General features: G+C 48.9%; 1 protein-coding gene across 1 annotated transcript in view; it reads left to right on the top strand.

The window, feature by feature from the left end:
* Positions 1–1,305, top strand: part of LOC102435319 (disintegrin and metalloproteinase domain-containing protein 21-like) — a 2,354-nt gene extending 1,049 nt beyond the window's left edge. The window contains exon 2 of the mRNA XM_006107845.1: positions 79–1,305. Within this exon, the coding sequence (XP_006107907.1) occupies positions 79–1,305 (1,227 nt within the window). The remainder of the gene's footprint in view (positions 1–78) is intronic.
* Positions 1,306–14,207: the final 12,902 nt, after the last annotated feature.

Raw genomic sequence — 14,207 nt, 5'->3', positions numbered from 1 at the left:
TGAAGTTAATTTTAAGCCCTGGTTACTCCCGGCTGTGGCGGACGTGGAAATCGATCTTTTCTGGGGTCAACTATCCAGACATTATTTACTGTATCAATTATAGCCTCCAACCAAATAGGGACCACTTTTGGTCTGTGGTTAGATACGGTGGAGTGTGTTTGCCAGAGAAGGGCCACCTGCATCATGTACAGATACCCTGTGTTGACAGATTCATTCAGTAACTGTTCTTTTCAACACACAGCACACGTACTTAATAATAATATACAACTCTGCCTCTTCCAAGAAAGAGGGCAGCTGGTGTATTCAAACAGTAGCCTGACAACCATTCGATGTGGAAACTCTGTGGTGGAAAACGGAGAGCAGTGTGACTGTGGGACCTTCAAGCAGTGTTACAGCAACACGTGCTGCGAAAGTGACTGCCGCTTTTCACCCGGGAGCATTTGTAACAGAGAAACGTGCTGCACAAACTGCACCCAAGCACCTGCAGGGACGCTCTGCAGGCCGATCCAGAACATCTGTGACCTTCCGGAGTACTGCATGGGGAAGGACACGAATTGCCCCAGTGACTTTTATCTGCAAGATGGAACCCCGTGCACTGAGGACGGCTACTGCTATGAGGGCAATTGTACCGACCGCAGTATGCACTGCAAGGAGATCTTTGGGGAGGGGGCGCTGAGCGCGCCAGACGTCTGCTACAGCATCAATAAAAAGGGCCACCGATTTGGACACTGTAAAGTTACGATTGGATTCGCGCCACAACGTTGTGCGGACGCTGACGTTATGTGTGGACGCCTACAGTGTGTCAACGTCACTCATCTGCCTCGGTTGCAGGAACACGTGGGCTTCCATCACTCAATCATCGGGGAGTCCTTGTGTTTTGGGGTGGGTGCACACCGTGGCACAGAAAGCACTGATGTTGGTGCTGTGAGATCTGGTACTCCCTGCGGCGGTGGAAAGTTTTGTCTGAAAGGCTTCTGCAATGCTACCTTGGCGGCCATAGACTACAACTGTCCCCCTTCGAAATGCAACTACAGGGGCGTGTGCAACAATAACAGGAACTGCCATTGCCATGTAGGCTGGGACCCTCCCCTGTGCATTAACAGTGGTGCGGGAGGGAGTGTGGACAGCGGACCCGCTCCAAGAAGAAGGCGGTCAGTGAGGGCAGGTGGTATGTCACTGGTGTATTTGAGAGTCGTTTTTGGTCGCTCGCTTGCCCTCATAGCGGCACTCCTCTTCGGCGTAGCCATGAATGTGAGAACTATCCAGACCACTACAGTCACTGAAGTGAAAGTTCGTGGAAAGTAAACAGCAAGTCAGCCTTCCGACCCCTGGACAACTCAGGCAACATGAAGAAACACCTGAAAAAAGTCACCATAACCAGCTGGCAGAGCTCAAGTCCACACTTCTTAGAAGCTGCAGGAGTCCTGCCCCACATCCAGGGTGAGCCCAGTGTGGGCACTTTCACACCACTCCCTCTGACAGCTCTCTGGCCAGCGTCTAGAATAAAGCCTGAGCACTGTATGTTGGCGTCCTGTGCAGTTCTTATAGGTCTGTAAGAGCCCTGAACGAGCCTGAGACTCAGGCCTGGAGAGGAGACCTGGTCAGCAGCTGGGCTTGTGCTGTGGACGCCTGTCCCAGGATTAGTGACAGTGGCCACAGGTTCCTTTAGGACCAATTCCTGTCAGTTCCCCACAATCGTGCCCTTCAGCACCGAGTGTCCCCCAGTCCCTAGGTCAGGTCTCCTTCTCTAAACAGGTTGGGCTCAGGGCAATGGGCGTGCTCCTGGCCCCCAACCCTGCCCGTTTCACACAGGGTGGCTGCGGGCGTGGGCTGCGAGTGAGGGTTCCTTGTCTGCTAGTGACACCTGAGCCCCTGGAGAGCACCCTTTCCTGTGTGGCAGCACTCAACCAGCAGGAGGAAGAAGTGGCCCTCCCGACGCTGGCCCCAGAGTGCGAAGGCAAGCCAAGAGCAGATAACCCTCCCCTTCCTTACTCCTCCAGAACCGTCCTCTTGGTTCCTGTAATCTCACTTGCTTCTCACATCAGCCAACCACCCACGCTGCCTCATGTGTGGAAAGACCCCTGAGTACCGGAAGCTTATCATGTATCCAAAAAGGTCAGAACCCCGACGCAGGGCCCAGCCTCTGGAGAGAACTCCGCTGAGCCCACAGCAGTGCAAATAAAAGTCTTTTTCTGAACCTCCGAGTACATTTGGATTGTCGCTTCTGCCCAGCCTGATTTCTGCCATAACATTTGTTTTCCTGACCGAGAAGCCAAGAGCCACTCTGGCCCTTTCAGCCACCATTGTTGGAAGCCAGCAGAGGAGGCTGCTAATTTTGGGTCCCCGCAATGGACAGGAAGGCACACCGCCGGTGATTTCACTGGACCCTGACCGTCGCCGGGCCAGCAGTATTCAGCCACTGCTGTGCTGAAGGGACTCCAGGGAAGACAATAAAGTCTGCCAGGACCAGGCCATCAGACCAGCAAGTGTCCCCGGGGGCCCTGGACCGAGTTCAGGCCCGCCTTTAAGGCGGAAGGTGAGCTTGATCACCTGCTGAGCGGCGTGGTCACCGCATAGGATAGGAGACTCCTGGGGCGGGAGTCTTGAACTCTGTGTGAAGCTGTGTGCACGTGTGTGTGATGACTGTGCCCCACGGTGTCAGCTACGGCGCCTGAGTGAGTCCCACATTGCGGTTCTGTGGTGACCTCATATGGCTTCGGGTGGTGTCAGGTTCTGTGGGACACTGTCCCTCCCGGTGGACCTGATCCGGGGCAGGGGCGTCTACTGACCTACCAGTGCTAAGAGGCACCTAACTCCCCGAGAGGGAAGTGGCCAGGTGGACGACAGGAAGAACTCTCCTTTGTTTGTCTCGTGCCACTGTCCACTGGGAGGGTTTTAGTTCATCATTTTGGACACCATCATGGGGGGAGCTCCTCAAAACATACCGTTCTGGAATGTCTGATTAAAAAGTTTAAGAAAGGGTTCTCTGCTGGAAACCAAGATCAACAGTAATTAATATAAATGTGAGGAGTCTGGCAGAAGGCTAGCCGGGACTCCTTCTGATATTCACAGGGTGAATATCTACATTTTATTACCTGCTGCTGACTCAATGGCCTAAAGCACACTCCCCCAAAACCTGACAATCTTACTGTTTACTAAACATGACCATTGATATGTCTGTCCGCATTCCTAAAGGCAGGTGTGTATCCTAGTAAATAAAAGCAGGTGGGAACGGAGACTCAGCGGGAACTTGACTTCTCTAGTTGAGTTTTCCTCTGTTTTCCCCCAGTAATTCTAAAAATTAATATTCCTATGTCTTGCTTGTCAATTTGTGCATCAGCTCTTTCTCCAAGCCTTTGAACCTGAAAGCCACGCTGGCCGTGGCCTTTCACCATTGGTGCTCTGAACAGGATCTTGGAGGAAAAGGATTTGCCAGAGCAGAAAATATCACCTTACCTGGTGGTGGAAGTTTAACTGCTTGCAAAACTCGTGTCAGCTGTGGAAGCCCATGGATCCTTAAGTGCTTGAGTGATTTCTTTTGTTTCAACCAGATCAAAATGGGGCAGAATTTGTTGAGAGAGGAGAGACTTTCCTATAGACTTCTAACTTGCTTATTAAAGGATAAGGGAGTTGCAGTTTCAGAAGATCTTCTTTTACAGTTTCTACAGATTATTAGCTACACTAATAAAAGTCAAACATGCAAATTGACCATACCTTTGCTACGCCTTAAGCCACGCCCACCAGCCAATCAGAGCGACTATATGCAAATTAACCCAACCAAGATGGCAGCCGGCAGCCACGGAGCTGGAGCAAGCAGGAGGCTTGGTTGCCCCAATGATGGAGGAAGCCAAGCTTCCCCACCTGCCGTGGCGGCTCTGAGCTCCACTCAAAGCAACAAAGTTTCAATTAGAGAAGGTAAATAAACCCCAGATACCTGCTTTCAGCCGGCCATGGCCACGGAGCTGGAGCGAGCAGGAGGCTTCCCTCCCGCCCGCCCTGGCTGGCTCTAAGCTCCTCTCAAGGCTACAAAGTTTCAATTATGGAAGGTAAATAAACCCTAGGATAAAAAAAAAAAAGAAAAAGAAAAAAAGAGAGGCTGGGAGCTTCCGTCGCCGGGGGGCTTGGCCAGCCTGAAAACGGCCCTCAGCCCCTCCCCCAGACTGGCCAGGCATCCCAGTGGACCCTCCACCCTAAAGGAGGTGTGGCCAGCCTGAAAACAGCCATCAGCCCCTCACCCAGGCTGGCCAAACCTCCATGGGGTGAGGGTCCCCACTGTGTGTGTGTGTGGGGGGGGGGCTTGACCAGCCTGCAAACAGCCATCAGCTCCTCAGCCATCAGCTCCTCACCCAGGCTTGCCAGGAACCCCAGTGGGACCCCCACCCTGATCCAGGACACCCTTCAGGGCAAACCAGCCGGCCCCCACCCACGCACTAGGCCTCTATCCTATATAGTTAAAGGATAATATGCAAACTGACCCTAAGAGCACAATGACTGGGAATGACTGGTCACTGTGACACACACTGACCACCAGGGGGCAGACGCTCAATGCAGGAGCTGCCCCCTGGTAGTCAGTGCGCTTCTACAGGGGGAGCTCTGCTCAGCCACAAGCCAGGCTGATGGCTGCCAGTACAGCAGTGGCGGTGGGAGCCTCTCCCGCCTCCTCAGCAACGCTAAGGATGTCCGACTGCAGCTTAGGCCTGCTCCCCGCTGGCAAATGGACATCCCCCGAGGGCTACTGGGCTGCCAGAGGGATGTCTGACTGCCAGCTTGGGCCCGATTCCCCAGGGAGCGGGCCTAAGTCAGTAGGTGGACATCCTCTGAGGGGTCCCAGACTGCGAGAGGGCACAGGCCGGGCTGAGGGACCCCCCGAGTGCACACATTTTTGTGCACTGGGCCTCTAGTAGAACATAATCCATGGTTTTCTGATGAGGGTACATTGGATATTGAATGTTGGGAATGGATAGGTCAGAACTTGAAGGTAGCTCAGCAGCAGGGGAAATATTTGCCTCCAAATTGTTTCTCTTTGTGGGAAATGGTGATGAATTTGTTAGAGCTTTTTAAAGAAGAAAGACCTCCTCCCCTTACACCCTCTGCTTCTAAAGAGAAGCAGAAAGATAAATTGAAAGAGTGGCCTTCTTGTCCTGATTCTGAAACATTTAATCGCCACTAATAGAATCACCTATGCAAAAAGCCATGAGACAAGGATTAAAGGACATGACAGTAGAAGATAGACTTGCTTTTCCTATTATACAGGTAGCTAATCCACAATTCCCAAATCAAATAATAAGACAGCATGAAAGATTTGACTTTAAAATGATAAAGGCCTTGAGTGTTAGTGTAATACAGAATGGTGCAAATGCTCCATTTACTGGAGAAATTATAACTAACATTTCTGAAGCATTCCTAGCTCCTTATGACTGGTATTCTCTAGCCTGTGCTAGTCTGGATGGAGGAGATTATTTGCTCTAGAAAGGAGAATTTTTAGAGAAATGTCAAGAGCAAGCTTCTTCAAATCTCGGGTAGAATGTTCCCATAACTTTTGAGATGCTTGCAGGACAGCGACAATTTAGTGACGTCCAGCAGGCGTATGAGCCAATTAGACCTTGTGGACGAAAAGCCTGGTGGACTTTACCAGCAAAAGGGGAACCTGAAGGAGCCTGTAGTAAGTGCATGCAGGGGCCCACCGAGTCATTCTCTGATTTTGTAGCTCGCGTCACTGGAGCAGTGAGAAGGCAGATTCAACATGAGACAGCAGGAGATGTTTTGACTCAGCAATTAGCTTATGAAAATGCCAATGCTGATTGTAAGAAATGTCTAATGCCTCTAAGAAGAAACAGTACCATTACGGAAACGATTCGAGCACGTCAGAATGTGGGGTCGGGCATTTTTCAGGCAAGCTTACGAGCTGCCGCAATCACAACAAGAAACAAATTATGTTTCAATTGTGGACAACAAGCACATTGAAAAAAGGAACGTAAGAGCCAAAAGGTGACACTCCGGGAGAAGGCGTAATCATTCCGCCTCCCAACTCAGGTGATGCAGGTCTATGTCCCAGATGTAAGAAGGGGAGTCATTGGGCCAATCAATGTCGATCTAAATTTCATAGAAATGGCCAGCCATTAAATCAAGACATAAGAAATGGCCAGCCGCAGGGAAACAGCTGGAGGGGCTCCCCCAGCCCTGTTATTAAAAAAGGGGAAGTTCCACCCTGCCAGGACCACAGTAGATTCCCTCCTTCAAGTCACAGAAAGAAATGCTGGCTTTGATCTTTTTTTTTTAAAGGCTCTTTTTTAAAAAAATATATTTTATTGATTTTTTACAGAGAGGAAGGGAGAGGGATAGAGAGTTAGAAACATCAATGAGAGAGAAACATCGATCAGCTGCCTCCTGCACAACTCCTACTGGGGATGTGCCCGCAACCAACGTACATGCCCTTGACCAGAATCGAACCTGGGACCTTTCAGTCTGCAGGCTGACGCTCTATCCACTGAGCCAAACCTGTTAGGGCTGGCTTTGATCTTAATAGCACAATAACAATCACCCTGATCCCCGATATAATGTTATGCCCAGATTTCAAGATTCCCAAGAAACCACATCAGGGAGCCAGCCAATCCGATGCAAAAGCATAAGAATCTGTATTTCAAGCTAGCTCGGCTCCCGTCCACCAGACTCACCGACACAATGGCAAACCAAGTGGCTGAGAGAGCGAACCCCGCCTAGAGTCCGGTTATATAGGGGGGGGTTGGAGTAAGTGGAGGAGAAAGGACTGTGCTTTGCCGATTGGCCAGGCGCAAGCCGGGTCTTGTTCTATGGCGCGCACTTCCCTTGATTGTCATTGGTTAGTTTAAAATCCCGGGCGTGGCCAGCAGAGGCCTGGGCTTCCGGGAAGAAGGCCGCACGTGGCCCCAACATGGAGGATACAGGCAAGATGGAGGGCATAGCCCTCGCCCTTTCATTCCCCCCTTTGTCTTGGAACTTCCGGCTCAATCATGAGATGGACTGCATTTCTATTCCACCATTGCCAGAGGCCCGAACTGGGCATATTTTAACAAATGGTCTGGTGGAAGGGAAAGAAACCATTTTAGCTTTAACAACTTCTATTGAAATAGGATTTTTCTTCTTAAAATTCTTCCATGGCTATCAAAAAGCCAAATTAAGATTAATTTATCTACTGTCCTGATGTTTGCATAAACACAACAAGAATGGTAACTGACTACCTTTGCTGGAATCTCATGGTTGAATCTTAATGTGCCCCGTAGGGCCAGGAAGCCACGCCACCCAGCTGCCATCAGGCCCGCCTGCAGTATCTGCTGAGTTAGGTGAATCCCTCACCTGCAGCAACTCCACCTGAGCCCACGCTCCAGGTTTTAAGGCCCACCTCAGTAGCCCCCCTACTTGTTGCGGCCCAGAGTGTGTGGGAGTTCCGCAGGAATGCAGAGGCATCCCTACTGCTCCCCTTCTACTCTTACCAACCGCCAGTGATGGTAGGGCATGGGCCTGACGCTCCAGCGCCAGCCATCTTCAGGGCTTCCAAGCAGGATACCAGGCTTTCTTCGTGGCATTTTTACTGGCTTCAAGTCTTTAGAGCTCAGACAGGGCTCTTTAAAACATGATACTCCAGTCAAAGTTTTCCGTTAATAAAACCACTATTAGGAACCAGTCTTATTGAATTTATGCAAAGAAATGTATTGCCATGTTAGCATTGCCAAATTTCGGAGGAATTACACAAGAAGAAAAACATACTGATCTACTCTAAGATTTTCTGACTTTTCTTGCCAATTCCTTTTGATAAAACAGTAATTGTTGGCATTAAATTTTCTTTCTATGCATAACCATGCCTCAGACCTTCTATTCTAAACAGGCCTTTTCCAGCTTACTACCCCTGACATGGGCATGGTCACAAAGGCCTGCAAGACAGTATTACAGGCTGCCAACTGTTAGCTGTCTCTCAACAGAGACCAAAACCTGATGGGCACCGTTCCTGCCCATTTGGGCACCTGTCCTCTTGGCAGCTGGCACCCTTTACTTTTGGGGGGTTACCCCACATAGTTCCCTTCCAGGACAGCCAACATACATTCAAACCTGCAAGAGAATTAAAGGTCAATATAACACATCAATACAATGAAACATAATATTGGCATCATGGCCGCTTTAGGCAGCCAAATTCTACTAAAGTCTATTCTTGGCCTTCCTATAAATTGTCCTTGTCTCTTTGGAGCCATGTCCATGAAGATGCAGGCATCATCTAAGTCTATTGTGGGGGCTCCTGGCGACAGGAGTGATCGCGAGTCATGTTACCAGCATCAGGCAGGTGGAGCACACCGTAGCTTGAGCTTGAGCGGGTTGCGTTGATCTCGATCGACGCTCCATTTGGTGATGAAGTCTTTTTGGACCGTGGATGGGTCCGCTGACCGGACGTGGGTGTGATGGACCCAGGTCACGACGCCGTCTACCTTGAGAGCAGTGGGGTCGTCAGCACCACGGAGTAGGGTGTAGGGACCTTTCCATCGAGGCTCCAGGTGGTGCCTTTTGACGTAGACCCAATCTCCTGGTCTGTGCTGATGAGGAGTTGGGGTTGGGCCAGTCTCCTGGGTGGCGCCGAGGCGTGGCCAAATGTCCTCGTGCGCCCTCTGGAGCCCTTTTAAGGAAAGAGACAATTCTTGCAGCAAGAAAGTCAGCTTTAAGGTTAGGAATGACAGGGAGTGGTCTGCCAAACATGATAGGAGAGCCACCCAGGCCTCGCCAGTTTCCATGGTTCGTTTCTACCAGTTCCCTTTGTGGCAGAGCAGCAACCAGGCCTCTTTCAAGGGAATGCGCTAGAAGGAGATATCAGCCCCTTCTTTGCTAGCAGCAATAGGTACCAAATCCTTTCAGTATATTTGACCAGCTTCATTCCCGCCCATCTTTACAGATTCCAAGGCCCATTGTCTTCCTTTAATCAGTACTGGCCTGTATTATCTAATTCAGCACAGGCATGGGGAAGGGCCATTAAATCTTTGCCTTGAGGAACTGTGAGCCCCACTCTTAAATGTAAAAGCCATAAATACCTTTTAAGTTTACCCCAGAATTTCAAAATTCCAACCCAGCACAGAATATCACATAGCAAATCAAAGTTCCCAGCAAACAAACAGACAGAGGTGTTTACAAACATACTTACACCTTTTTAGTGAACAAGTATCTTTACAGTCTTGGGCTCTTGAGCAGATAACAGGAACACTGCCCCCAAGTCCCCTGATGGGGGCCTGACAGGAACAGATGTGGGGGCCTTTCCCACATCCCAGGACAGGATTCTTGACCTATGTCTCATTTAGATAGAAACGGTTTTCATCACAAATAAACAAACAAATCCAAAACCAAAAACTAAGAAAATCAAGGCCAGAAGTACCCTCCGATGTTTCAGGGGTACCAAGGAAGGAGAAGTTAGGCGATGTCCAGCGCTTCTCACAATCCACCACCAGTGACCAGTTCCAGCTTACTGGCCTACCATTCATTTAACATTTCTTTCCTCCCATCACACCAAAGCCATGCTTTTTAGTTAGTTGGAACTTTTAGCCTTAATTTTTAGGTGATATGTAAATAATTAACATTCCTCAGATTAACAATATATTCAAATTCAACAACAAGGATACATATTTAAGCATTAAGGACAGATCAATTTACAGAAGCAGAGACAGCATGCAATCCAAACCACAGCTGTGGGTAAACACATTATCTAGAGTCCTTGGGTAACCTAGGTCAAACTTAGGCATCTCCTGGGTCTCCCAAACACTGAGTTGCAAGTTAGCTGGAGCCCTCCCGACCCTGGGACAGCTGCACTGTCCCTCCCAGGCAAAGGAAAAATATGCCCTTGAAGATCAGTATGAAGCCACAGTTTCTATCTGACTTTAGAAATTGGATTACTACTATCAGTCCCTTTTAAAGACTTTGACATAACCTTTAATTGTCCTTAGTTTAAGGAAAGCAGGGCTTTCTAGATTTAAGAGATTAGCTTAAAAATAAATCCGCAAAACAAGCACACTTGCAGCCCCATAAAACTTTGCCTTAAAGCTCCACCCCTGACTAAATCAGAGGGCGGAGCCTTTGCTGTTTCAAGATGGCGGCCCCCAGGGGAGCGGCAAACCATGTGGCCAACATGGCGGCTGCCAAGGCTTGCAGCCCAAAATGGTGGCTGTACCAATAAGCAAAGGCATTTAGTTACCACAATAACATAATTTTTCCCAATTCAATCCAAACATTTCTTTGTCAGGTTCATCTGCCATTTTTAAGGCCAAAACAGTCTCGGGTTTTTATTCTGTACACAGCAAAAGGTCAAGTTCAGCTCAAAACAAAACTATGCGCACTCGTTTTTAAACTGGCCTTTTCCCTTTACACGTGCACAGAAATCCCGGATGCATTTTAAAACTTTTCAATTACAAGAAGGACTTTCAAATCAATACTTTTACATTGAAGGATACATTGAACTTTTATCATCTAGCTGGGGTGATCTCCACGGGAAGAGCCCTGCTCCCATCCAGAGTAGCCGCCGCCGCCGCCCCCAGGTGTCCGTCCCGCGGGCTCCGCATGGGACCTTTCCCAGACCTTCCCCTGGACCCGACGCTGCCGGGGGGCCTCGCTGCTCCGGCCTCCCGCAAGCGACTCGCCGGCCTTGACCCCCGCGCTCCGCCCAGCTCCACTCGCTCGCCACAAGCCCAGGGGCCAACGCCCCGCCGCCGCCGCCGCCTCCACCGCCGCGGAGCCCAAGCCGCCTGGGCCCGCGGCGCGGCCAGGCCCCGGGGCGAGGGCTGCGCTCGCCGCACGCCGTGCTCCTGCACACCCCTGCTCACCTTCCCTGCCTTTACACTCACATGCCTTTACCAGACATTCATTCAGAGTTTAAACAATAACAACTTCCCAACTCCTGAGGGAGCTCTACAGCCTCCCCCAATCTCCTTGAAATGATCAATCACAATACCCAAAGGAGCAGTTTGAGTCCATTCCATAACGTCCGTCCAGTAAGTTCACAGAAAGAAACATACAAACACAGAAAACTAAATGGGCCCGAAAATACAGCCTTCCAACTCGATGGAAGCGAAAACCGAAGCGGGAGCGAACCGCCTGTAAACCGAAAACAATGGCTGCTCGCCACCCAGTGGCTGCAGACCAACCAGCGGGTGCGACCCGCCCGTCTCAGATTGGGGTTTCTACAGACCTTCCGACTTTTCGGAAGCAAAATTACACCCCTACAGATACAGATGGAGGATTGAGGCGTCCCCCGACTCCTCCCGCCCTTTGATCCCCATGTGCGTCCACGATCAATGTGGGCGAATACAGATTTCAGAAGTGAGCTCACACAGAACAGATAAAGCACACAGAACAGAATACACAACACACAGACACTTACCGCGGCCACGCAGATTCTACGAATTGGGGGAGTCCCTACATGGTCTTGGGAATCCCGGACGAGTCCCCAAATGTTATGCCCAGATTTCAAGATTCCCAAGAAACCACATCAGGGAGCCAGCCAATCCGATGCAAAAGCATAAGAATCTGTATTTCAAGCTAGCTCGGCTCCCGTCCACCAGACTCACCGACACAATGGCAAACCAAGTGGCTGAGAGAGCGAACCCCGCCTAGAGTCCGGTTATATAGGGGGGGGTTGGAGTAAGGGGAGGAGAAACATCGATCAGCTGCCTCCTGCACAACTCCTACTGGGGATGTGCCCGCAACCAACGTACATGCCCAAATCCCGGGCGTGGCCAGCAGAGGCCTGGGCTTCCGGGAAGAAGGCCGTACGTGGCCCCAACATGGAGGATACAGGCAAGATGGAGGGCATAGCCCTCGCCCTTTCAATGGCTAGATAAGTTGTTCCTACAGGAATTTGGGGACTTGTGCCACCAGGAATGTCAGGTTTAGTCCTAGGAAAGAGTGAAAATACGCTCAAAGGACTAACTGTTTTTCCTGGAGTCATAGATTCAGAATATAAGGGAGAAATCAAAGTAATTTTAGCATGCAAACATATTATGCAAATTATTCCAGGACAAAGAATTGCTCAGCTCCTGATTTTGCCTTATATTCAGCAAGGTGAAGTTATAAATAGGAAGAGAGGGACACCAAGATTTGGAAGCTCAGATACATAATGGATACAGGAAATTAGCAAGACCCTTCCTATGATTAATCTAAGAATAGAGAGGAAAATGTTGAAAGGTCTAGTAGACACTGGAGCAGATATTCGTGTCATCAGTCAAGAATTCTGGCCTCCAAGTTGGTCCATGGTAGAAGTTATGGGCTCTGTCACGGGTGTTGGAATTCCTGATAACACGTAACGCAGCGCTGCGGTGTTAAAGTGGAAAGATGAGGAAGGACAAACAGGATGGTTTCAGCCATATATTGTCTCTGGAATTGCAGTCAACTTATGGGGACAAGATATTTTAGAAGGTTTACAAGCTTGTATTATTACCGGCAAAAGACAAGAGTTAATAACTCAGATAGGATATTAAGCTAGTCAAGGTTTAGGACAGGGGTGGGCAACCCCTGGCACGTGTGCCAAACATGGCACGCCAGTACCTTTTGCTGGCACGCGAAACCCTCTCGTATAATCTTCCATTTACAATTTTTGTGAACATTTGAATGACTTAAATGTTAAATTACAAGGAACTGGCAAGACACTTGATGTTATGTTTGGTAACATAAAGGCTTTTGAAAAGAAACTGGAAGTCTTTAAGAGGGATGTGGATGGTGAGAGATTTTGATATTTCCCAAACCTCAAGAGGCACATCAAAGACCTCCCAAAAGATGACAGAACTGACTGTCAAAGTCTTCAAAAGCTGTTTTTAAACATCATCGAGTCAACTATTGAGCAGTTCTTCTCAAGATTTGCAAAATTAAGATAACTGGAAGAGACAGCAAAATTCATGAGGTTTCCAGACAGCATGAAACTGGAGGAACTAAACTTACAAATGTTTTCATGGATAGACATGGCTGACTTTGAAATGCAGTTTATTGAATTTCAGAGTGGCTCAATTTGGAAGCAGAAATTTATTGACCTTAGAGTTGACTTGGAAAACATTGAAAAACAAAGCGATTAGAGACAGGAGTACCAGAGAGAAGTGTCGAAAACGAACTATTGAGGACTTGGAATGCCACTCCAGAAATTTTTTTCTGTTTAAAAATCTTTGCAACAGCGTTACTCTCCATGTTTTCATCCACATACGCTTGTGAATCTTTGTTCTCAGTGATGCATTTTTTAAAATTCTTTTATTGATTTTTTACAGAGAGGAAGGGAGAGAGATAGAGAGTTAGAAACATCGATGAGAGAGAAACACCCATCAGCTGCCTCCTGCACACACCCTACTGGGTAGGTGCCCGCAACCAAGGTACATGCCCTTGGCTGGAATCGAACCTGGGACCCTTGAATCCGCAGGCCAACGCTCTATCCACTGAGCCAAACCAGTTAGGGCTCAGTGATGAATTTTGTTAAGTCTCATAATAGGAGTAGCCTGACGGATAAAAGTAGTAGCTCGTGCATATCTCTGAAGGTCACGAAATATAAACCTGATGTGAAATCTCTGTCATCAGTGATGCAGCAGCAAAAGTCCCACTGATAATATCAAATGGAGTCATAAAGTTTTCTGTCAGACTATCAGTGTACAAGTAGACATTAAAAAATAAATGTATTTTTCATCATCATATACTGTGTTTTTGTCGCTCGAATGAATTTTATTATTTCTTCAAGGTTCTTCACATATGTACACCTTAAGAGATATCAAGTAGGCATAAGCTATCTTACACAAACTAGAAGGATATAAAAAGGAAATACTCCCTCTTGTGTTTATTCAGAATTTGACAGAGGTAATCTGCTCTGAACTTCTGCACAATAAAGATGACTCCTAACTAATTGGCTCACTAGGCATCTTGTCCAGTTTGCTGATTTGCGATACAACAGCCTGACATGTATGCAATGGAGACATGGTCTGCTTCCTTGTCTCTTATTTCCACCTCAGCATCCACAGACAGGGTTCCCACCTCCCCCACCTCCACCCCAGCTGAATGCCGGTCCAGCCCCACCCACTGCCACACCCTGTCATTGTTGCCTCAGCTGACCCAGCCAGGGTGGGTTTTCTGTCATCATGCCCTTGGCAGGAAGTGGCCACAGCAGATGGTGGGGACCAGGCTTCACTGAGGACCCTCCCTCTCTCCGTTCACATCGACGGTTCTCCCCCACCACGGGC

This window comes from Myotis lucifugus, unplaced genomic scaffold, assembly GCF_000147115.1.
Source record: "Myotis lucifugus unplaced genomic scaffold, Myoluc2.0 scaffold_1482, whole genome shotgun sequence".
NCBI classification, from domain to species: domain Eukaryota; kingdom Metazoa; phylum Chordata; class Mammalia; order Chiroptera; family Vespertilionidae; genus Myotis; species Myotis lucifugus.
The sequence above is the reverse complement of the archived record's forward strand: the minus strand, read 5'-3'. Positions and strand labels throughout refer to the sequence as shown.